At 37.1% G+C, this 25,579-nt stretch overlaps 1 protein-coding gene across 1 annotated transcript; it reads left to right on the top strand.

Annotated features, from left to right (window-relative positions):
* Positions 1-212: 212 nt before the first annotated feature.
* LOC149290220 (clustered mitochondria protein homolog) lies at positions 213-25,357 on the top strand. Its single transcript, XM_089489446.1, has 26 exons — positions 213-300; positions 5,758-5,888; positions 6,310-6,481; positions 6,836-6,979; positions 7,288-7,442; positions 8,095-8,249; positions 8,332-8,457; positions 9,758-9,905; positions 11,588-11,680; positions 11,976-12,667; positions 13,250-13,329; positions 14,072-14,176; positions 15,661-15,761; positions 16,169-16,321; positions 16,622-16,684; positions 17,232-17,476; positions 18,026-18,110; positions 19,450-19,603; positions 19,766-19,905; positions 20,304-20,384; positions 20,976-21,101; positions 21,254-21,375; positions 22,863-22,956; positions 23,137-23,271; positions 24,782-24,855; positions 24,946-25,357. The coding sequence occupies exons 1-26, from the start codon at positions 213-215 to the stop codon at positions 25,355-25,357; spliced, it is 4,074 nt and encodes a 1,357-aa protein (XP_089345572.1).
* Positions 25,358-25,579: the final 222 nt, after the last annotated feature.

The raw sequence follows: 25,579 nt of genomic DNA, 5'->3' as shown, positions 1-25,579 counted from the left end.
GAGCTCTCATTGGCTGAGAGAGATTTACTCTAACCATATATGGAAAGGATGGCCATATATGGAATAATGACCCTCCTCCTAGGTAGGCGGCGACGGGCTAACCTCTGTGCATAGCTCGCTATACTGAGCCCTCGCTGCATTGCAACCGGGTGCTTTTAATCTGTTCAATAGACGCCGATAGCAGCTAGAACCGACAGGCAGATCCGGTAATAATGGTCAGCGAGACAGAGGGCCAGGCAGCCGGGCTCTCACTGCAAGCAGATCGGCAGACGGAAAAAGCAATGGACGGTTTAGGGCAAGGTGAGAATGAGGCCCCTTTAATAATGAATTATTGATTATATGTGAACAGGTAAACCTAGCCTATACTGTAGATGGATAGCACCAATTAACCCTGCTGGAATGCTATCATTATCTCTATGTTCTGTATACCAGACTACAGATCTTTTCATGTGTGAATATATATACATGCGTTAGAAGTTTTGAAAGTTTCTAAATGTTCTTCATTCTTGTGCAGAATGGTCATTGACTCATTATAACTATTCTAATGCCGGAGAGAAGTGAGCCTCACTCTCTGCTGGTATCTAAACAGTCAATAAGAGAGTTTCTAAATAATTTTAACACAATACACATATCAGAAATGTACAATGGTCATGTGTAGATTAGGTAATTGTGTGATGGCTAGCGTTTGCAAGCCAAAGGCAACCTGATACATCAATCTAAATTCTTAATGGAAACTTCAGTAAAGTTTACAGCTTGTGATCACTTAACACGTGTGTGTGTGTATGTTTGAGTGTGTGTGAGTGTGTTGTGTGTACATAATCACCAAGGTCACCTTTAGACTTACTCCTTAGCCCCCTATGGTGAACCATCTATATACCATGCACCATACATACAGATGTATAGATGCTGCAATGTACTAACATCTTTGTAATTAATCCTACAAACTTCCAAGGTTATGTAGAAGAACTTTTACAGTATTTAATTACTAAAATGTATTTTTGTTCTAATTTTATTATTAGATGTCACTATTTGTAAGAAAGCTTAATAGATAAAGTATAAATGACAAGAATAACATATTAAGATATGAATCAATACTATTATAAATAATAGTACCTTCTGCATTTTCATATAATAAAAAAAGTGTTTTTTGTATAAACCATATAAATGTTTTATTGTCCACCATCATTCTGGCAAAAACACATTTTATGAAGGCATGTGTATTCAGTGGCAGACTAAAGTCCTTAAAACTTTAATAGTCATATGAATATGCAGCATATTACACAATTTACCACCTTGGCACAAATTGAGTTAATTACACAGAATACATGTGTAAGATACACAGGTATGTGTTCACTTAACATGCCTATATCACATGTCCATGACTTTTTAATGGTTGATTTACACACCTGTCTCTTGTGATTTTGGTTATTTTCAGTAAACATAAATGTTACTTTGGGAAATGGGAAAATTGTATCTACGTTCACTATTGTTCATGGAAGTGTAACCATCCAGTACAGATTGTTCTCCTAGTTGAGTAAGCCATGGAATCATGATCTGGAGATCCAAGAGGCCATAACAATGTTTCCCTATCACTGGGTGACTTGACCCTTCATACTTCATAATAATGGACTAGATGATATTCTTTACCCTTTTCTTAGCTTTTTCAGGCTAATCCAGACCTTCTTAATCCTTTAATGTATTGTTTTTGATTTTTGACGTTTAGACGTGTGTTAAACACATTTTATAAACCCTTCGTGATACAATCCCCTTAACAACAACTGTTGTTTTTTTATGTGACCTTTCCTATCCCCTTTGCCACTAACCTTTTGACTAATTCCTTTTTGGCATGCGCTTGGTGGCTTGCTGACCTCTTCTCCATGTTAGGTCAAACTGAACCGATGGAGAAAAAAAGCGACTATATATTTATTATTGTATCATTATATGGTTAAAATGCAAATAAATCCAGCAGCGATGAGTTCTGGTTACTTATTGGTAAAGTCAGTCGTAGAGACAAAGTGTTGTTGACCATGCTCATAAAAAGTTTATAGCATGAAGGTAGCTGAAGTATATCTGTGTCTGGAAACGAAGAGCACAACAAATGTGCTGGTAATGGGGACCTGGGACCAGGTTCTCCACCAGCCCACTTGGTTCAGTGAAAAATAGCAAATAATATGTTTTAAGTCATGAATGTGCAGGTAAAAAGTCTATAACAAATATCAGTACAAACATAACTTTAATGCAGTAATCTTTCCCAGATTTTTATTTTTAGGAATAACTTGAAGATTTCAAATATCGAGATACATTATGTATTTTTAAGTATGTGCTCTTCGAACATTATGCCAATTGCTAAATTAAAGTGCATTGGTGACCAACTCTACAGTTCATAGTTTTAGTAAATCAACCTATATAAATAATCATAATCATCTCTACTTATCTATATCATTGTAACAGTCTAATGTCCCATGTAGCCTCCTCAACAATAAATGCATATTGACGTACTATGAAGGGGTTTAATATGTATACTTTGACCTGTAGGCAAAAATATACTACCTTTTAGGAGAAGCTGCAGAGCTGCAATGCAAGACCCCCTCCATGGTCACGTTTTTGCTTAAAGCAGCAAATCAGTGGCAGAAAAAGTGCTGCCATTGAAATACAACACAACTCTTCCAAACACAAGACCTGTGTCTCTAGTTCCAGCTCAGATGGAAGGAGATTACTAATACAGATGGTCAGGGCCGGCCTTTGGGGTGTGCGACCTGTGCGACCGCACAGGGCGCCACACTCCAGGGGGCGCCGCCTCCCGGTCCGCCGACGCCGCCCGACGACAACACGGGGTCCGACGACGACGACGCCGTGGGGTCCGCTGCCGCCCCCTCTGGACCTAGCTTAAAACATCGGGGGGGGTTTTGTTGTTTTTTTAACTTTATTTAAAATCCATGTTAAATAAAGTTTTTTTTAACTTTATTTAACATGGAGGATGTTAAATAAAGTTAAAACAAACAAAAAAAACCCCAATGTTTTCATTTATGACGCGGGCAGGGGCGCCGAGCGGTTGCTCGTGAAGTTCTCAGCAACCGTTCGACGCCCCTGACTCTCTGTGACTCCGTCGCGGTGCCGGCATCTCATGTTGAGCGCTGGACTATTCCGGCGCTCAACATGAGATGCCGGCAGGACTCCTCAAGGTAAGTTAGGATAAGGAGAAGTAGGGAGAGGGGGGGGTAGTTTGAAGGGGCAGAGGGGGGGGGTAGTTTAAAGGGGCAGAGGGGGGGTAGTTTGAAGGGGCAGGGGGGGTAGTTTGAAGGGGCAGAGGGGGGGTAGTTTGAAGGGGCAGAGGGGGGGTAGTTTGAAGGGGCAGAGGGGGGTAGTGAGGGGGGGGTCGCCAGAGGAGCAGTTCGCACAGGGCGCCAGAACACCTAAGGCCGGCTCTGCAGATGGTAGCCCTTCATCATGACATAACAACTACTGTTTGGTATAATGTGTTACAGTCATTGGGTTAAGACAGAGGTGGCCAACAAGTTGATCTTCAGCTGTCGTAGAACCACCATTCATCTCGTGTATTAAAACCATTGTTGAGGCAATCTACCGCCTTTGTCTACCCCTTTCCAAAATATAATATCTGCTTGTGCATGCTTCCTAAATTATGTGTTGGCTCTTTAACCTTGGAGACACAGATTAGAGCAGATATGTAAAATAAGGAACCTTGAACAGCTGTCATCAAGTTCTAGCAAGAGAGCAAGACAAGTATGAGTATGTAAGAATACGAGCTTCATCTAAAAAAAAACATCATGTTTGTACTGGCAATCACATCAAATAGATAAAATATGTAATTCTCTCTGTATATATATATATATATATATATATGTATACCTGCAAAGTCAGAAGAAGAAGGTAGGCTTGTACCATCCCATGTTAACTTTTCTATTGCCGGCATATTAAAATTAATGAATAAATAATGTGATTGAATAACTTCTTACACAGAGTTGTCGATTTTGTAGATCACCAGAAATTACATGATACAAACACTATAAACTAGAGCATTAACATTTGAAGAATATGTGTTTGTTAGTTTGTTTGTTATGCCTGATGTCTTAAAAACATGTGAAAAATGTAAAAAATATTTACAGTTTTTGTTTCCAAAGGATAACATTACTGATGTCAGAAACATGTTTGAACAGTTAGTTTCCAAGCTGTGAAACTGGATTTTGGAGGCTACCTGAGCAGAAAAGCTTTGAGTCTGCAACATACTTTGCTGCTGGTCGTTATAAGCAAGCGTTACAATATGATAACTCTAAGAAAATATTCACCTTAAGGGGGTAACTCTTGGAATGTGTCAAGCGTTCTGCAAACATTGATCGTGGTTATACTTTACCTTGAGGTCAAGATGTGGTTATTAAAGAAAAAAAAGTATATTTTATATTATGAATTTTCAAACTTTAAATTCCAATTTAATTGGAAAAAAATATATATATATATATTTTCAATTACATACATTTCTGGATTCTTAGTGTGCAATATACCATTTTCTTTCATTTATACAAATGTGATTAATTTGAAGGAGACAGAATGCTTTATGATATGTATTTTAATTTATACAAACTAATACAATGTAACTTCTCTATTATAACAAATTAAATCGCTTCCAGGGAAATGAATTCTTACATTTTGAGATATGCACATTTCATTAATTCCCAAACTGCTCTTTGGGGAAAAAAGGCTGTTTGATCTACTTTTACAATTTTAGATCACCGTGATGTCAATGCTGTACTGCAGAAAAAAATAAAATGACTCATTTTTTCCCATTTACTTAACAAGAAGGTCCCAAGACTAGAAAACTGGGGAGTAAATCCACTGGTTACATAGGAGCACGACTGTACTTCTACAAGTCAGTGGTTCATACCTGCCTCTTATCACCAGTGTAATTCCCATTTGGAATTTCATATACCTAAAATAATAATAATAATATAAATAAATAATTTATAATATAAATAAATAATAATTATGAATATTTATTTATATAGAATCAACAGTTTATGTAGCAACATACTTTTTAGTACGTACATTCAAAGGACACAACAAAACTAGAATTAAAAGACTAAGGCAAACTAATAGAACTCTAGATGGCCTTTTCTATTAACAGTTCTTAGATTTCTTATCATTGCTAGATATTATCAGGCACCAGTAGGCACAGTCACGGCAAATATCATGGTCACAGCCCGGTGTGTTAGCACCAGTTTAGCAGATATAAGGCTTCCAATTTGGTTTTACTACTGGGGTAATCTGTCCAGTTCTGGAGATCACATCACCAGATTTGAAATATTCCAGTGGAATTCTATAGTGGAAAATGTGTATGAATAAATATATTAAACACACTGAAAGCTCTGCACTATTACACATTACAATATCTTGTAGAATATAGGGCTTTTTTTACGTAGCTAAAGTGGCTCTCTGTTTTATTAAATTATATATATATATATATTTATAATACAGAAAATTATTTAACACTCAGATCATGTCAAATGCCTTATTTCAGGTAGGCCAAACAATGTTACTGACATTTTCAGTTCCCTTCTGGACCTTTGCTTAGTTTTAAAAGACATGTGTCCATTACTAATTCTGCTACTGTATCCATACTTTTCTAGATTTGCATTTGTACTTCAGTAGAATAAAACATAAATGTATATTCTGCACTTTTGACCTACACACTACCAGTCCTGGTCATGCTGCCATCTCCTGAGTATATATACCATTTGATTACAGAAGGCACAAGTGTGACTAGTGGGAAGGAGCTAGCAGAGGTGACTGCAGTGGATGAGACCAAAGGGCACAGCGCTCCTGATGTGTTTGATCTAAAAATTCAGCTGCCTGGAGGGGATATGGTTGACATACAGGTGAGAAAGTGTGTTCTGTCCTGTATGATTCCCGAAGATCAGAGTGAGTATTTGTTTGGAACAAACTCAAAGGCATTTTATACATCAAATAATAATCAAATAATTCATATTTAATGCTCCAAAAGAAAAAAAATAATGCACTTTTTATACTTAAGAAACCTAGTAATCCATTGTCTAAAAATTATTCATTCATAATTATTATGTTTCATGTTTTTAATGTGTCACATATGGATTTGCTTTTGAGATTTTGCGGACTCTGATTATCTGCCACAAACACTGTAGGGGAGTAATGATTTCATGGTAAACATAATAATACAGTACTCCATATTAGTTCCCACGTTCCAAAAATGAAGTTGGGTTACGCCAGTACTGATGTGGATTAATTGTTGTTGGTTCATGTGTTGTAAATTTATGCTCACAGGTGTCTCCCAAAGAGCTGGTTCAGGAGATAATCCAGGTGCTCATGGAACATGAAGATTCATGTCACAGAACATGCTTTTCACTACAGTTTGAAGGCAATGTGCTGGATAACTTCTCTGAACTTAAATCAGTAGAAGGAATAAAAGAAGGGTCCATTTTGAAAGTGGTGGAAGGTGAGAAATGTCTGTGGAACATCTAACAAGACATGACAACCAAGATGAGATATATCTAATTCTAGACACGTTCTCTAGGACAATAAAACAATTGAGAAATACTTTAATGTGTTCTTCATGTTAAAATGCTTTCTTAATTTAAAGTTGATCATCACCAAAAACCATCTTGTTTGCTTACATTTTATGATATTGTCAGACTGGAGCCAATGGTATGATTGCCTATGTTTTCTTTAACATATGGTTCTGCTATATAAGTTAGACCAATATATAATGCTTTGCATTTTGATGTCACCTTCTGAGTGCTATCAAAGAAACATGTTTGCGACTTATTGAGAATGTTTTTTGTTTTGTTAGAACCATACACAATCAGAGAGGCTCGAATCCATATCCGCCATTTCCGGGACCTGTTGAAAAGTTTGGATCTCACTGATGCCTATAATGGTGTGGACTGTAGCTCTTTGTCCTTCCTGAACAGCATCTCAGAGGATGATATTGGAGGTATATATAGTGCACCATGGAACTAAAACTGTCAATTCAGATCCACAATCAACAGAATTGGCCTTTATATGTCAATTACTAAGTATTTCCGTATTTCAAAAATGTAGAAAAGGGTTCTTAATTATCTAATGGAACTAGACATTTAAATAGTTTATAGCAACAACCTTTTCTGTAAACATAAATCATGGCCTCTATTTAACGTGAAAGGAATAGACCCATCTAGGGGTCTTTACGTTGGCCTTGACTATACTGTTTCTCATTGACTGTTTATCTTAAACAGAATTTGTGGTGGGTGTCTTCCATTCTAGATTCTCTTGGACATGAAAACAATGGCAAGAAGAAAAAACGCTCCTCGGCAGAACAAAGTCTGGAAGCCATTGATTGCTCTCCTCCAGAATATATTCTTCCTGGGAGTACAGAGCGTCCCTTACAGCCACTTCAACCACTAACTTTGGACAACAAGGTATGTCCGTGATGTCATCAGCAGAAATTCACTAATAATCGTATAGTTTTGACTTGTAATATATGCCATTATCCTTCCAGTAGCAAAAACTTTTTAGCTCATACGCACAATAGCAATGTAAAGTCAACTGCTGCGTAGAAATATCACATTGTAAATGTAAATGTCAAGGTCTTTCCATTTCACAAACATGTTACTTTCTTTCATCTGAAAGAATAATTCATATTATTCTCGCAGCCGAGATTGTAAAAAAAGAAGAAGAAAAAAAAAAAAAGCTATCCAACGAACAAACATTGCATAATAAGTCTTGCTCAACCAGTAAATCATTTTCAAAAAGCTACGGTTTTAGAATAAATAAAATGACAGTATTGCAATATTACCCACACCCCCTGTGAAGAAGAATGCATATTAAAGAACTCAGTGACTTCTTTCATATGCATTCTTCCAAAACTGAAAAGAACTAAATGAATCACAGAAGAGACTGCCCTGCTTCTGCAGCTGCCCTCTTCTGCCATGGTCCATGGTCCATTCTAGCAACTGGTTGGCTGCTTGAAGCAGCAATAAGTGGCAGAAAACATTTGCAACACCGTCCATGAACACATCCCCTCTGCCACCTCTGTACATGTTAACACTATTTAATCTTTGTTATTTACAGCCACCCCGGTGCCTGAAATCCTTGATGATGAGCGGCTGGAATCCTCCACCTGGCAATCGCAAAATGCATGGAGACCTAATGTACTTGAATGTCATAACTTTGGAAGACCACTACATAAACATCACTGCTTCCAACCGGGGATTTTACATTAATCAGTAAGTGTCGTCCCTGCCATGGCTTGGTGTTTATGTGTCAATGGAATCTTTCTTATGTTTTAACTTTGTGTTTGATTTATAGGTCCACTGCAGAAGTGTTCAATCCCAAACCAGCTTCTCCAAGCCACTTGAGTCACAGTATTGTGGAACTGTTAAATCAGGCTAGCCCAGCCTTCAAGAAGAATTTCTCGGCGCTACAAAAGAAAAGGTAAACTATAAAAATAACACTCATAATGTAATATCAAATAGTCAGGGCTACATATATATATATATATATATATTTTGCAAACAAGCTATATATATTGTTTGCAAAATCATAAATTATAATTAACGTGTCGTCTCTGTCCATCTGACATTGTGCTGACAATCAAGTGATAATCTTTTCCATGGCTGAATAAATAAATTACAGTAGTAATATTAATATAATACATCTTCTCCAGCAATGCAATTGCTGAATGAGGTCTGAATAAATTACAATAGCGATATTAAATCTTCCCAGCAGTAATTATTAACAATGAATCTAGTCTTGCTGAATTTAGTATTTTAAAAAATCTTTTCCATCAAATAAATTAATATTGCTAGATAGAAGGGAATGGAAGATGGAACAGGGATTTAGCAATTAGTTTTAGAAAACATTGTAGCCTTCATATGAAATGGAAATGGGTGTACAATTTTACCATGTTTACCCCATTTTTCATTTAGTTTTTTTATACACTAAATAAGCCTATGTAATGGTGTTTACAGATTAAAATTAGCACATTAAAAACCCACCTTTTTGGTATACTAAATTAAAAAGCCATTTTAACTTCCTGGATTTGTAGAATTATTCATTTATTTTAAGTAATCTCCCCAATTAAGCTGATGATTATTATGAATTCATTCAGATATTAAGGCAAAATATCTTCAAACCATTTACAGTGATTACCGAATAGAAAGCACACACTGTGGGTACCTTTAATATGTTAATTAAGTTATGATAAAAGTGGTTCCCTTTTATTGAACATTGAATGGAGGAGTGATGTCATTTCTTTTGGAGAATTTTGGCATCTATATATTTTGATTAGTGTGGCCTTTTCTTCTTTTATTGCCATGGGCATAACAAAGTGGGACTTCTCAGTTTAACAGAACAAGAAATACAAATGGGTATAGTTATTTTCATACCTGGGAACTCTCCGGGTTTGACCGAGGAACACCGGTTCTCCAGGTCAACACCCAAATCCTCCGGGTCCCGGGAGCAGGATCTTGGCACGCCCCACTTTTTTTGCCCATTTCCCCCTTAAATGGGGGTGTTTCCCAAGATGTCAGCAGGTATGCCCACTGACATTGGCGGGAACGCCCCCAATGTCAACAGGATTGCCCCCAATATAAACGGGACCACCCACCAGCAGCAGCAGGCACTCCTGGCTGCATCCCGCAAGGGTAAGCTATGGGTAGCCGGGGCCCAGAAGTTTCCAGGTATGAGTTTTACTTATTGTGATCAAACTGACAATATAAAATGCTATACACAGGGTGCATCGACATCCACTGGAGAGGATAGCAACACCGTATCAGGTTTACAGTTGGGTCGCACCAAACACCAACCATATCATCGACTGTGTCAGAGCAGAGGATGCATACAACTCACGGCTTGGCTATGAAGAACACATTCCGGGACAGGTACTGTGGGTCAAATGCAGGATGTTGACATTTACAGAGGTGCTGGCCTCAAATTCTATTTTAACTACTATCCTGATAGTGGCAAAGCTTCACATTTTGTGTCTTTTTTTGACTCTGTATAAGTTAACAGAACATTTTTCTAAAGGGGGGGTTAGTAGAGGGACAGTTCAGTTTGTGTTTGCTGATACATTACCAACTGAGTGAGCTTTGTATCATAAAGTGCCAACTCCAGCATAATGAATAGCTCAATCAATGAGATGTGTTTTAAGAAATCTCACTGATTTCATTGTATATACCGTATTTGCTCGATTATAAGACGACCCTGATTATAAGACGACCCCCCAAAATCTGAATATTAACTTAGGAAAAAAAGAAAAAGCCTGAATATAAGACGACCCTAAAGGAAAAAAGTTTTACCAGTAAATGTTAATTCATGTAAACTATTTTTTTAAATAAAAGCTATGATTGAGAAAAATATTTTTTTTGTTTTTATTTCCTTGTATTTTCCAACCTGTCCCCCAGTTACGCACATCTGCCCCCAGGCTTGCCACACCAATATGGCACTGTGGCCCATGATATGCCTTTTAACCCTCTATATGCCACTGTGCCCCATGGTATGCCTTTTGACCCCCTATGTGCCACTCTGCCTCCAGAAATGCCTTATACCCCTATATCCCATTCTGGCATTTAGGGGGTTAAAATGCATATTATGGGGCAGAGTGGCATATAGGGAGGTATAAGGCATTCCAGGAGGCAGTGGCATTAAGGGAGTTAAAAGGCATTGTATAGAGCACTCTATAAGGCATTTCAGGAGCCAGAGTGCTCTATTAAATGCCCCCTTAACGCCACTCTGCTTCCTGAAATGCCTTATAACTCCCTATATGCCACTCTGCCCCATAATATGCCTTTTAACCCCCTAAGTGCCAGAGTGGCATATAGGGGTATAAGGCATTCCAGAAATGCCCTATGTCCCCCATTTAACACACACACGCACACACACTTACCGGTGCTTCCAAATTCCTGCTGTATTGCCGGGGCAGCGGGTTGACGTCTCCTTCCGCTGCAGCTGGAAGGAGATGGAGTTGGCAGCGGGGGGTTGTCTGCATCCGTCGCGGATACCTTTCCCGGCTGTCAGAGATCAGAGTTCCGGCACCTGTGCGGGGAACTCTGATTTCTGACAGTCGGGGAAGGTATCCGCGACGGACGCAGACAACCCCCGCTGCTAGCCACACCTCCTTCCGGCTGCAGCGGACGTTGTCTACGCGGATCGCGTAGACGTCAACCCGCTGCCCCGGCAATACAGCAGGAAGCACCGGTAAGTAAGTGTGGGGGGGGGGAGACAGGAGGATCCAGGTCCCCTGCAGCGGTGCGGGGGATCTGGATCTTAGTCTCATAATCAGACCTCTATTTGAGGTCTGATTAGAAGACGACCCCGATTAGAAGACGAGGGGTATTTTTCAGAGCATTTGCTCTGAAAAAAACCTCGTCTTATAATCGAGCAAATACGGTAATACAGGAATAAACATTATATTTTCTCTCTGAAAAACGATTAAAATGCTAGATATAGAATTTGCCACTAAAACACTAAATCCATTCTATCCCCTGAAATGCATTGTGAATATATCTACTAGTTCGTATAACTAATTAACTGGCTAATAACAAATATCTTCTTCTATCTGAAGACCAGAGACTGGAATGAAGAGTTACAGACAACAAGAGAGCTTCCGAGAGAACTCCCTGCAGATCAACTGTTGCGCCAAAGAGCCAACTTTAAGGTAACAACATATGAGCGCGCACACACACACGTTTTTTCTGACTTTTAAAGATACCTTGAACACTCTTATCCATTTTCTTAACATTTAAAGCAAATTTTTACAAGAAACACATACTATAAATACAAGAAAACCAAGGCAATAAAGACTAGCTTAGTTCATGCATTTTCTAGGCTCACTTAGATATCTGGCATACTGTCATCTTGTGGAAGAATGAAATAATATGTATTTTTCTTTAGATTTCATGGGTTCACAGTAACAATAGTTAACATTATTTTGTCTATTTGCGTTGTTATAGATAAACTCTGATTTTGTTGGTGCATGCACAAGAGGAGCTATGGCAGTCATTGATGGTAATGTCATGGCTATTAACCCTGGCGAAGAGACCAAAATGCAGATGTACATTTGGAATAACATCTTCTTCAGCTTTGGTTTTGATGTGAGGGATCACTACAAGGACCTAGGTGGAGATCATGCCGCCCATGTTGCTGCCAGCCATGACCTCAAAGGAGTTCAAGCCTACAGTGACTTGGACATTGAGGAGCTGTATGTATTGGGAACTGTAGTTCTGGATTATAGAGGATACAGAGTAACTGCACAGTCAATCATACCAGGGATTTTAGACCGCAAGGAAGACCAAGGTGTAATCTATGGTTCAATTGACTTTGGTAAAACCGTTTCATCAAATGTTAAGTACCTCACCTTGCTTCAGAAAGCCAGTAAACCATTAAGAATTATGAGACACGTTGTGTTGAATGAAAAGGATGAAGAAGTTAATCTTTGTTCATCTGTGGAGTGCAAAGGGATTGTGGGTAATGATGGACGCTACTACATACTAGATCTCCTTCGTACCTTCCCACCTGATGATAATTTCCTTCTGCCGAAAGAAGAATGCACACAAAAGGAATCCATATTCCGATTTCCTAAACATTATCGCCACCAACTATGCAGCTTACGTCCAGAACTGATTGAATATTTTGTTCAGTACAAGTAAGTTTCTTATTTCCAAACTGTACATTTTCATAGCCAAAGAATGCAGAAATATTTTTTACCCCATGCTTATATTTTGGATCTATCATTTTTATAAATCCATGCAATTATCCATTATAGAGTTGTCAGGCCATACATAAGTCCTGTTAACATACTTGAATACATTAACAAACATTTTCACATTGAAAATTAATCTGACCAATTGTTATACAATGGATTTCAACTGAAATTGAAAATTTATGGGGACATTCATAATAAGATTATCACTAATTGCCTGTTACACAGTCTTACTTGTGTTATTATCATTTTTTTGCATATATATATTTTATCTATTAGATAAAATGTAATTAGAAACACATATTTATTGCTGTGAGCTAATATAATAAAAGATTTCTCAAAATAAAAAAAAATAGCTCAGTGTATTCATATTATCGTTGATGTGGAGCGTTAATTAAAATTGGACCACAATCTAGTTTACATTTTCTATTCATTTAGGAAGAACTATCATTTATAGCCATTAATGGGTTGCCACAATACAACCTCTTAATTAGAACTCTTATAAATATTCTGTAACTCTTACAGATATGCTCAGTTTATGAAGATCATCATGGAAAAGACGAAGAAGGGAGACGTAAAGTGGAATGAAGAAAATGCGAATGGTGGTAAGTTTCCATTATGTACTGATTGAAGGAAATGAAACTGTAGAAAGAAATGGCTATTGCCAGCGATAAATTGAATTGCCTGAGAATGAAAATGTATCGCTAAATTTTATCAAATTTTTTTTTGCCAACATCGCTAGAATCGGAATTTAATAAAGATGGGTAAATTTGTCTCGCATAATTGATTTTAGTGCAATATAGCTTAACCGTCCCCGAAGCCTCTGCGCTACAGAAGAATGAAAAACTATTACTTGAATAAATTACAATATTGTTGTCAGCTTAAGCTGATAAATCTATGCATATTTTAGTAATGTACTTTATGATTTGTAAAACTGTAGGAGCTATGGCTCCCAGACTTTAACCCCTTAAGGACAATGTGCAGTCCCTAAACCCATTGAAAACAATGCATTTTGAGCCCGTACGTGTATGGGCTTTGTCATTAAGGGGTTAACCATTTGCCTGAGAAGTATAACTTAGTGCTGGAACATTGGGCTTCTATTTCAAAAAGGGATATGCTATGTGTTGTTGTGTTTGGGTTTGCAAATGGGCGCAATGGCTTCTAATATTGTAGGGTATTTCTAGTGAAAAACAACATGATTTATAAAGCTGTTGAAAATTTCTGTAATGGGTGTAAAATTATTAATGGCAGCTCACGGCTGTACCGCGCACGGTAGGTCATTACCATTGTAATTGTTGAAACAGAGTATTTGGAAACATAAATCATCGCGTGTCACTTTTCTTTTAGTTGAGCCGCAGGGAGCGGATGTTATCAGAGAAGCCTGTCGAGAAGTCGGTTCTGTCGTGGATTACATTTTTGATATCCGTTTTAATTCAGATGTCTACTCATCTGGTAAGTTCCATTTTAGATTGCGACGGCAGGAATAATAATTTACGGAAGAGTATTGTGCGTAGTTATTCTGCTATGTTGTGCGTAGCAATCAAATAATCAGATATCTATACCCAGGACCAGGGCCGGCCTTAGGGGTGTGCGACCTGTACGGCCGCACAGGGTGCCATGGCAACAGGGGCGCCTGCCCGAGACTTAAATTAAAACATCGGGGGGGTTTTTAAGTTTATTTAACATCCTCCATGTTAAATAAAGTTTTTTTTAACTTTATTTAACATGGAGGATGTTAAATAAAGTTAAAACAAAAAAACCCCAATGTTTTAATTTAAGTCGCTCGTGAAGTTTTTAGCAACCGCTCGGCGCCCCTCACTCTCCGTGACTCAGTTGCGGTGCCGGCGTTTCATGCTGAGCACCGAAATATGATGTCATATTCCGGCGCTCAGCTGTGAAGCGCGCATCGTGGCAGAGGGGGAAGACGGGCGCCTCCAGCTCCCACTGCAGGACTCAACAAGGTTAGTAAGGATAATGAGCAGTGAGAAGGGGCATAGGGGGGGAAGGCAGTGAGAAGGCGCAGAGGTGGTAGATAGTGAGAAGGGGCAAAGGTGATAGAAAGGGGCGTTTTGTGACAAGATTTTTTTTCCTCTCCTTTTTCGGGATGGGGGGTGCGTCAGAGGAGTAGTCCGCACAGGGCGCCAGTTCACCTAAGGCCGGCTCTGCCCAGGACATAGTGGATGCGTTGTAAATAGTCCTAATTTCCAGTGCGCTTTCTAATGGAAGCAGGCCAGCACCCAAACATTTAAAAAATGACTTAATAATCAAAATGTCCCTTATCAATAATCTTCTCAACCTATTTTGAATAGTACAAATAATGTAATATTACACTAGAGGAAGAAAGTATATAAAACTTCACCTTTAGTGGAATATGCACTCTAGGCATATAAAAATCAATAGAAACTGATTTTACCCTATTTTTTGCACATTGCCAACTAGTTACAGCGTACATTTGTATCAGATGGTAATGAAGTGACTACAATCGATCAACTTAGCTTATTTAGTTTCTAAGACATAAATAAATGTGAAAAATCTTGTTTTGCTCAAGACATCTGCAAACTTAAAAACGGAAAAATATAATTTATTTTAGTTTGGTTTCGGTGAGATTTACAGCTCTCCTTAATGAGACTTCAAATTTTCCATCTTTCCGTGATGTAATAACTACAGCAAAAACACAATAAGTGAAATCGATTAATTGTTGCTAAGTAAGGTTTACTTACTAGCCCCTTCATACAATGTAGAAACAGGGCAATTACCCCAAAATTTGTTTTACGCTACAAAAACAGCTTAGGACGGTACAATACCAAAACTAATTACCAGAAACACTTAATGAAATAGCTGATTAGAATTTTCGGGTAAACCCAAATAAAAAAGCATGCAAAGTATTTTTATTAGTTTTAGATATTGAAACAATCTCTTTCTTTTGTCTTATTTAGTTGTGAGGTTTCCAGAGTCCCAAATCCAAGCCAATGAATTGCAGAAAAGATTACTGAGGGAAGCTGCCTCGTTCCTCTTGTCTGTGCAAATTCCAAATTTTGTAAGTTGTTTTTTTTTTTAAGTTTTAAACAAAATATCAGTTTCATGAATAAGATACTGAAAAATTACCTTTGATCCTGGCAGTGGCTAATGAAGGAAAATGGAAAAGGGGTTTATCAACTCACTGACAAGACTTGAATAAAATACCATCTTGAGTAACAAATATTACACTCTTAGTAAATGTATTTATTTCCTTGCTGAATATATATTTTATTACATTATATTTTCTAGAAAACAAACATGCATTATGTTTTACAACAGGTCACATACAGATGCCATTATTTAAAAATGATTGAATTCCAAAAAAATATTTCTGCAGTATGTAATTTGCAATAAATGTATATTTTATCTTGTATACAGCGCTTAGTCCTAGATCTTCATTGACCTATTTTTCTCTGTCACTAACAGATAAAAAGTTGTTTGGATCATGTCGTTGTCCCCTTGGATGGTAAAACGCTTACAGAGGCGATACATGCTCATGGGATTAATGTCCGGTATCTGGGGACAATTGCTGAAATGATCAGTCAGATGGAGGATCGCCAGTCCTTGGACCATGTTTATGTAAGGACCATTGTGTTTGGTGAAGTGACACATTTACATATATTATTCTTTTCCCAAACAGGTGTATAACATTTTTTTTTTCAAATATTTTTGTGTACAAGAAAGTGAGATACAGTTTATATAAATGGCTTATATGTGATAGCTTATCTGACGTGGTTGCTTCATGTCACAAGCTGAACTTGAGGAATATCATTTAAAGGCCTCATGGAAGAATGTTCCACCCTTTTCTGAATTTAAGAAATAATGGAAACTCAACTGGACCTTAAAAAAAATCCTAACCACACTTTATTTCCCTTACAGAGACTAGTAATCCTGGAAATAGTTACTCGTTCAACCAAACTCATTCTTCGCAACTACCTTCAGGTAAGGGCAGGGTGATCCTCAACCATTTAAACGTGCCAATAGAAATCTTATTTATTTGGCATTTTAATTCAGGTAGAGAGTACATGTTTGTTCATGGTGTTCTAGGCTTTCCAGTCCTTTGGTTTATTTTCCATTGATCCTTGCTATGACTGGCTAAGATAAATATGACATGTACTAACATGTCAATCAAACATGATGATGTGTCATGGAAATGTTCATTTATCTTTGAAGGGATACAAAATGATATACATATATACATTTTAACATTCTTTTTATTTTTTTTTCACTTGGGTCAGTCTTTCATTGCCTCAATACATACTACTTGTTATGTCCTGTCTACCCATTGTACAGCGCTACGGAATTTGATGGCGCTATATAAAACAATAAAAAATAATAATAAGTGAAATGTAACAAAAGTATGTGGTCAGCAGGATTGTTATTTAACATATGAAGAATGATGCATGGGTTTCAACTAACTGATTATTCTCCTGCTCATTCTTGCACTGCAATATTAACTATTTTTTATCATCATTATTATTATGGCCAGGGTGTGGAAATGTCTGCCTTGTCGGCTGCAGTGAGTCATTTCCTTAATTGTTTCCTGAGCTCCTATTCTAACCCAGTGGCTCACTTGCCCCCCGATGAGCTGCATTCTCGCAGAAAGAAGGGCAAGAAGAAGTTTCGGCCGCTTGAGAATGGAGACAGCACAGCATGGACCATTATGACTCCAGCTGATCTTTGGAAACAGATCGCCCAGAAGGCCAAGGAGATTTTTGATTTTACTCTGTCATTGTAAGATACTACTCCCTCCGAGAATGCTTCTTTTTATAGATAACTTATGAAGTGCTTGGTAAATGATGTATATAAACTTTTTCCAGCACGGCATAGAATCTATGAATTAATAGTCAACATGGTTTCTGGACAGAATGCATCTTTAATATTTTTTAAGGTGCAGTATAGAAAACGATCACCAGGTTATTTTTGGGGTGTCATGTCAGCCTAAAATACTTGCTATAAACTTGGGAATTTGACGATATGCTTTGGAACATTGATTTCCCACACTTTTGCCCCTTAATCCTATAGCAGATTTATTGAGGTTGGGTTGAGGCTGTCTGCGATGAGATATGGCTTAGTTGAGAAAAAATCATGGCATATGGCTGAGATAAACGGCATTGTCCCCGTCTAGAGAACTATGTGTATCCTCAGCAGTGTGATTTCCTTTTTTCTGTGTTATTCTGTTTAATTAGCCCAGGCGTTTCTGTATGTGTTCATTGTGTGCATTTTACTCCATTTTCCTTTAGATTGTTCCTCTGTAACATTTCTCCCTGGTCTGTGTTTCAGTGACTCTGTGGACCAACTTGCTGAGAAGTTGAATGTGCAGAAAGTTACCCTTCTCCGAGAGTTCTGCGTGAAAACTGGAACACAGGTAACTTATGAGCCTAGTAGACCAAGCACCAAAATGCTTGGCTGAGAAATGACATCCATGTGGGTGTCTGCGGGTGTGCAGACAGCACTATGCTACAGTAGTACATTTTTGCACTAATAACGGTGCGTGGCAGGTCTGGTCTGTATCTATACTTGTTTCTTATGATGGTTTTCTGGTGGCCACCAATAGGACCACAGCTGAGTTTGTTAGCCACACTAGCAAATTACAGGTGCATAATATACAATTATACAACTAATAACTAATAACAAAATAACCTGATGTCACGGTCTGCACAACTGGCATAATTTAAGGTGGCCACACGCTACCGAGTTGGTGGCCACACTTGAGAAACGGTGCTATATATGAATAGTAATTTGAGACGTCAACACATTTTCTATCTAATTGCAACATCATCTGAAAGTACAGTCCGTGTATCAGAAATTCCCAACCTAGGGAAGGGAAAAAAAATGTAACTATCCCAAAAAAATCATTTTCACTATAAAGTATTCCATTACATGCTCCTTAAACTTTTATCTGTGAAAATGCTGATGCTGATTTTGTTTCATAATACAAACAATGAACAGTACAGGGTTAACGATATAGACCTTGAAAATACATTTTTAAAATGTAATTTACAGGAAATAGATAGACGTGGTCTCGGAAAGCAAAAATAAGTAGTTTATTGTGTATGTCCTTTTATACGCTTGGGCCCTGGGGCTTGAAGCTTGTGGAACGCGTCAGAAGAAACTGCAAATACAAGGAGAAATGCAATTACATTCTTGTGACTTTTATTAAAAGTACAGGGTGTTAGAAGTGCTCTCTGTTATAAACCATTAAGAAATATGCAGAATGGATTTAGTCGGTGACCAGTGATCCCTCCAATGTTTCATAGATAACATTTATATAAATGTTTTATTCACAAATTGATGAAAATTATAATTCTTTATTCTAAAGAGTGTTATGTTATTAAACTGCATATCCCGGAGACTTTGTAATGCCATAAATTAATTATCCCCAAGGCACATGTATTCAATTTTTATGTTAAATTATACAGGGCCTTTCCTGCAAAAAGTATATAGGACTCTTTGAGAGATATGCGTCATACATTACTCTAGGTACATGTGCAAGAGCTTATAGATATTGCATATATACGGCATATGAACTTGACTTGCATATAAAAAGCATGTGCAGGTTTGTGTATATGGTCACAGCTTACTGGAGAAGAAAAACGACATTCCTTTTTTGGTTCAAAGGAGAACGTTTTCTACCTCCCCACAAAGTGTTATTTTGGTAAATTTATCTTGATTTTTCAAATGATTTCTCATTCCTTGCCTTTTAGATTCTTTTGCGTGAATACAATTTTGAAAGCCGTCATAAGCCGGCTCTGACAGAGGAGGATATTCTAAATATGTTTCCCGTGGTCAAACATATAAGCGTCAGGGCCAAGGAGGCGAGAGAGCTTTTTAACAAAGCCCAGGTCACCATCCAGCAAGGTAGGAACTAGGACACCGCATATTTTCCTTCACAAGTCTACACTTGCTTCTTCTACATTTTACACTTTGGTCGGGATAGAGGACATTTAACCCTTTCAAATGTTCAATTATCAATGGAGGCACTGGGTACATGTTAAAATAACTATTATTTGTACTATGTAGGTGGTCTGAAAGAAGGTATAGTCTTCCTGAACGAAGCTTTGGTCCAGTTTAACAGTGTATATGGTGCTATACATCCTGAGATTGCATTATGTCTGCGTCTTCTTGCAAGAGTCAAGTTCATTTTGGGAGATGTCGCTGAGGTGAGTGACTTACACGCCAGCATTAGCTACTTAGTTCCAAAAGAATACAATTTTTGCATAAAAAGGAATATTTACTGTTCTCTGTATTAAAGTACCCAGAGAAAGTAGAATTGTAGTTATTTTAAATCAAATATTTAATTAAAAATTATAAAAAAAACTAGCTTTCCAGGAAAATTGTTTCTAAACTGTTTCTAAATATAATTGTTATAAAATAGTTTCTAAATATAATTGTTATACATTCATGTTTCTAAATATAATTGTTATATATTCATGTTTCTAAATATAAAATTGTTTCTAAATATAATTGTTAAATAATCATGTTTCTAAATATAAAATTGTTTATATAATCGTGATAATGTTTCAGTGAATTACTTTTACGATTTCTTGTTTGCCATCAGGCGCTGGATAACCAGCAGAAAGCTCTCATAATGACAGAGAGGACCCTGGGATATGACAGCACAAGCACAATTCAGGATTACGTATGTCATTTTTTACATTGTCAGTTATTATATGATGTAATATAGCAGTGAGGAATGAAGTAAAACACTGTGTTGTAAGTGTCCGTTTTAACACAACATTGGTATTACTATAAAACCACCCAATTTTTCATAGAAATCTTTCTCATGAAGTTTTTAGACATCTTATTTGCCTTTGGGACATTTTTTAGCCTTAATGGTATTAGTCATTTTTGAAGTACATCAATCAACACACGAGCACAATTAAAAGACATAGGGGAACTGCATGTGCATAACAAATAACACAATATATATATTTTTTTATATATATATATTTTTTAAAGGTTTATTTTAAGTAGTTATGTATAGTAATTGAATATAAAGTAGAGTCTTAATAATACATAATAGTTAGGGCAGTCAGACAGGACATCGAAAAGGAAAGGTAGAGTCTGAAGAAGAAAGAGGAAAGTTAAGGAAGATCTTCTATTTTCTTGGCACACTTTGGTGAATATGCCCCCTTTAAGTCAATTCAGTTATTTCACAATTTCTTCTTTTTGAAGTGAACCATGGTAATTTTTAGTGTTGTTTATGTTATCGATATCTTTAATTCATTAGGTTCTTCTTGCTCTTTACTGCTTTGGCAGTGGACAGCTGCCAGTAGCTTTGAAACTTCTGTACCGGGCTAGGTACTTAATGCTGATGATAGCCGGAGAGGATCACCCGACCATGGCTACTTTAGATGTAAGTAAATCACCAAAGATAGTGTTTAGAAGCTTGATATATATATAAATATATATAAAATGAGGTTTTACTGTATTGCAATGTGTTTGTGCCTTGGGTAGGTTGAACTATAATTGTAAACACAATAATATAGTATTATCTTGTTCTTACAGAGCAATATTGGTGTGGTACTCCAGGCTGTACTTGAGTGTGACTTATCCCTAAGGTTTCTAGAGAAAGCCCTGGAGACCAATAAGAAGTTTTATGGAAACAAGTCACTCGATGTTGCATTAAGGTAATTAATTGTTACACTTTTTTTCCCATGTTGATTTGTGGAATATCCTTCCCGTGATTAGTTCTATCTGAATCGAGTTTTTGAGGGCTAATCACCTCATATTTCTCTTAAATGCACATTGTTAGTTCACCTTTTTAAAGTCTAATCTTTTTGAGCAATTGAATAAAAACCATTAACAGTCATTAGTGGTATGTAGGCTCAGGATGGAAGTGGTGGAAAAAATAAAATGTCACGAGTGACTAGTGAGTAGTCAGTGTTTTTGCGCTTTATTTCTATTACTATATTGGGCGACCGCATATGGTCATGCTGAATCAGGTCAGACCAAGAATTGATTAAAGTTAGAGTCTTTATATCAAGACAAATGGGCAAAATAGATGGGCTGAATGGTTCTTATCTGCTATTAAATTCTAAGGTTCTATGTATGTACTATGAAGTAGAGCCCAAAAAACCTATAAAGGGTTAAATTCTATGTGAGCCACATTTCTCATGATCTTTACTTTTACTCTAACTTACATGTTTGTGCTCTAGAAATATATATATATATATATATATATATATATATACATTGTCTAATACTGTGTTTATCTTAATTTAAGGTGTTTCGTTATTTAAAGAACGCTAATGCAATTGAGAAATCATGTAATGTGAAAGTCTTCACCATAAAACAATGTTTCATTTAAGAGTTTAAGAACAAACATTTGAAATTAATCCTCCCTAAAAAAAATAAACAAAAAAAAAAACAAGAAACAGAAGTTTATGATACATTTTCTAAAGGTCATACCTATGTCGTTACATAAGCTTTCAAGACCTCTGAGGTCCATTTTCAAATAGAGAGGACACTCATCTAAAGAAGAGAACCTAGAGGTATTGAAGGCTTATGTGACAGTTGATCCACTATAAGGTATTACATTCCACTAAATACTTAATCTACACTGGGACCAGTACAGACATATCCATTATCATGATACATATAGAATGTGTAGTGCCCTGCTGTTGGCACACACCTCTGTTGAGATAAGAACGTGCAAACAGATAGGCAGGAGCAGGTGATACAAAGTCCCCACGGAAAGGTTTTGAATTTCTTGGTCTGACATAACACAGCTGGCTGGGTCAGTGACCGAAGCAAAACATTTTCACGCCAGTTGGGGTTTTTATCATGCAGCTGCTCAGCTATTCTTTATATCTTTGTTTTATTTCCCATTTTATGGGCAACCTATATAATAAAACCAGTTGGTCCAGCTTTTCAGCAGCACAGCCTTCTTTTTGAGGAACAAGGTATCTTGAAAAATACGTTGCACATGGGTGTGATATGACAAAGTGGAACAATTATCGTTCAATTGGGATATACTGGAATAGAAGATGCCCAACCCAACAAAATAGTCACAAATATATGCGATAGTCCCCATATGAGTCTGCCCAACTTAGTAGATAGACGAAGAAATCTTGTCATGATGTCATGCGATCACTGGTTTGTTCCTCTCCTGCAGTCATCACTTGATAGCCCTGGCCTACACATCTAAGGCGGAATTCAGAACGGCAATGCAGCATGAAAAGGAAACATACACAATATACAAAGCTTTGGTAGGTAGCACTATGGATGCTCTTTATTGAATAAAACAATAATAATGTTGAATTGTTAATGTCCAACTCAAAGTTTAATTTGTTGTAATTTACTAGTAAAATAGGTTATCTGCACATATCTAGAAGACACATTAAAAAATGAGGTGAATATAACATATTTTGCTCAAATGTCTATTCCAGCTGGGTGATTCCCATGAACGTACCAAAGAGAGCTCTACATTCTTGAAGCATGTTACACAACAGGCTGTGAACCTTCAGAGGACAATGAATGAGATCTACAAAAACGGATCCATTGCCTCCTTACCTCATGTCCAGGTATCTACTACTTGTGTGATGAGATTTGGAATTTGGCTGTATTATCCAACCTAGAATTTTCATGTCAAAAACTGAACGTTCTGCTTACTTTACTTGCATATGTTGTACGATTCCCTCATTTGCGAGAGAGTTCTACTGCCAACCACACCACAGTACTTTTCTGTTATTTATTGGGCACTTACGATGTCAAGTATAATAAAAGAGTGAATCTTGCTTAGTAAATTAAAACTCTTTATTGCCTTCCTGTGGTTGAAAAATAGTACATGGTAAATGACAAGCCCAACCAAATCTGATAAACACCATATATACTTTCCATTCCTACCTAATGCACCCAAAACTGTTTCATGTGCACTGAACACTTGATGTCAAAACAAGGGCAAAAACATAAGTAATATAGCCATTTCTGTGTCATAACTTCTTATCTGGGTGTGTTAGAGCATTTATATACGACTCAAACATAAAAAAGAATATACAAATATAAACCTCGGTGCATAGGGAATGAATAAATAAATAATACTTTACAATAAAGTTCTACAACTTACCTTACAACACAAGACATACTTGCAGTCTTTATGACACTTGTGAACGAATACATTGAATAAAAGTCACTTATATAGTCATTAGATATCCCAATATCTGTCATCTGCTACTTAGTGTCAATATACTATTTGAATAAAGGATCACTGCAGTTGACTACTTTGTAAACTTAGCACATTTATCAAAAAAGCAGTCCTTAGCCGCAATGGTAATGTAAGTTAAATAATAATTCCTGAATATTGATCTTTTTTTTTTAAAGGAGATTTTGTAATATTCAGGATAATAGAACCGGGAATATAATTGGTCAAGGTATTTTTTTTTTTTACTATGGCATGGGAGGGAGCATCGACTTTTCACTACAGGCAACAGAGAGCTGCAAAAGGCAGCTTCTTCACCTAATGGGAAAAAAAATAAAAACAGAAAATGCTAGGAAATAAATACACTGACAAAATGCAATGGTTTCTAATAAAGAACAAAAAGTTCTTAAATGAATATGTGTCATCAATAGAAATATCAAAAGAAATGTAACATTCTTCTAACTAGTTCTATTTGACAAACTGTTTTGCAAACAACATAACAAATATAAATTAGCTTTGGGCCTTTTGCCTCTGACAGCGTCTTTAGTTGTAATCTCAAATGTAATACTCAGTGTCGGATGTATGGTGTATCTAAAACAATGCTGGTATATTACAGATGGTGTTGGTGTACAGATGGAAAGTACACTATCCCTTTCAACACTTTTGATCGCAGATGTTCAGGATGCCTTTAAAAGGGCAATTTCTCTTATTTGAAAAGGTTATATTATATAGATACTATTATGCTTTTAGGGTTTCTGAAAACATCAGAAACAATGTAAGGCCTAGTTAAATACAGAACACAAATGTACATATGAGAGTAAGATCTTGGCTATCTCTATCTGCCTGTCTATCTTCGTGCTGTGAATAGTGACGCGTGACTTGTTTCCGTCATCTAGATTGTGCCTCCTGGAGTTGATGTATTGTTGCAGCATCTGAACCTTCTCAATGGCATCGTTCGGATCAATCTAAGGTGAGCTGAAAAGTGACTTGTGATATTAAAATATATTTTTCTATATGGCAAGCAGAAGTTGCTCATTTTGACTTCTTTTTTAATTTACAGCCTTCGTGAGGTAAATGGCAGTGTCAACACAAAACAATTAGAGAACCGGGATTCTCTAGATTCTATAGAGCAACAGCTAGAACAAGATCCTGCGCTGCCAGCAGAGCAGCAGGAAGCAGATACATCAGAAGTGCAGGTAGAAGGTGATACAGCACAGAATGAGGATGCTGCTGAGGGGCAAAAGGGCATTAGCGAGGAGACAACAGAAACAGCTGCTGAGAAAGAGGATGCCTTGGAAAAGCAGAAGGAGAATATCTCTGTGGAGCAGGTAGAAGCCATAGTTGAGAAGCAGAAGAAGGAAGAGGGAGAAGAACCGAAGGAGGAAACTGCTGAGGAGCATAAGGATGCTGTTGGTGAACAGAAGGAGGACACTGCTGAAGGGCAAAAGAAAGATGTTCCAAAAGAACAATGAAAGGCTGTAGATGAGGAGCCTAAAACAAAGTGAGGGTATTTTTTAGGAGCAGATGGAGGATGCAGCTGACAAACATAAGGATTATGTATGAAAAAAAGATGATGTTTCAGAGTAATAGAAGGAACATATAACTAAGAAGCAGAGAAGGCATAATGATCAACATTGACCTCTCCTTGAGATATTGCATTGCCAATCACAACTGCTCTTGAGTTAGTGGGACAG

Source organism: Sceloporus occidentalis, unplaced genomic scaffold, assembly GCF_023333645.1.
Source record: "Sceloporus occidentalis isolate IW3139 unplaced genomic scaffold, rSceOcc1.0.p SCAF_40, whole genome shotgun sequence".
Taxonomy (NCBI): Eukaryota; Metazoa; Chordata; class Lepidosauria; order Squamata; family Phrynosomatidae; genus Sceloporus; species Sceloporus occidentalis.
The sequence above is the reverse complement of the archived record's forward strand: the minus strand, read 5'-3'. Positions and strand labels throughout refer to the sequence as shown.

Bases quoted from the DNA above. Each gene is read 5' to 3' on its own strand.
- LOC149290220 (XM_089489446.1), top strand. From the start codon at position 213: ATGGTCAGCGAGACAGAGGGCCAGGCAGCCGGGCTCTCACTGCAAGCA. The intron at 11,681-11,975 runs GTAACAACATAT...GCGTTGTTATAG, and splicing joins GCCAAAGAGCCAACTTTAAG to ATAAACTCTGATTTTGTTGG. The intron at 13,330-14,071 runs GTAAGTTTCCAT...CTTTTCTTTTAG, and splicing joins TGAAGAAAATGCGAATGGTG to TTGAGCCGCAGGGAGCGGAT.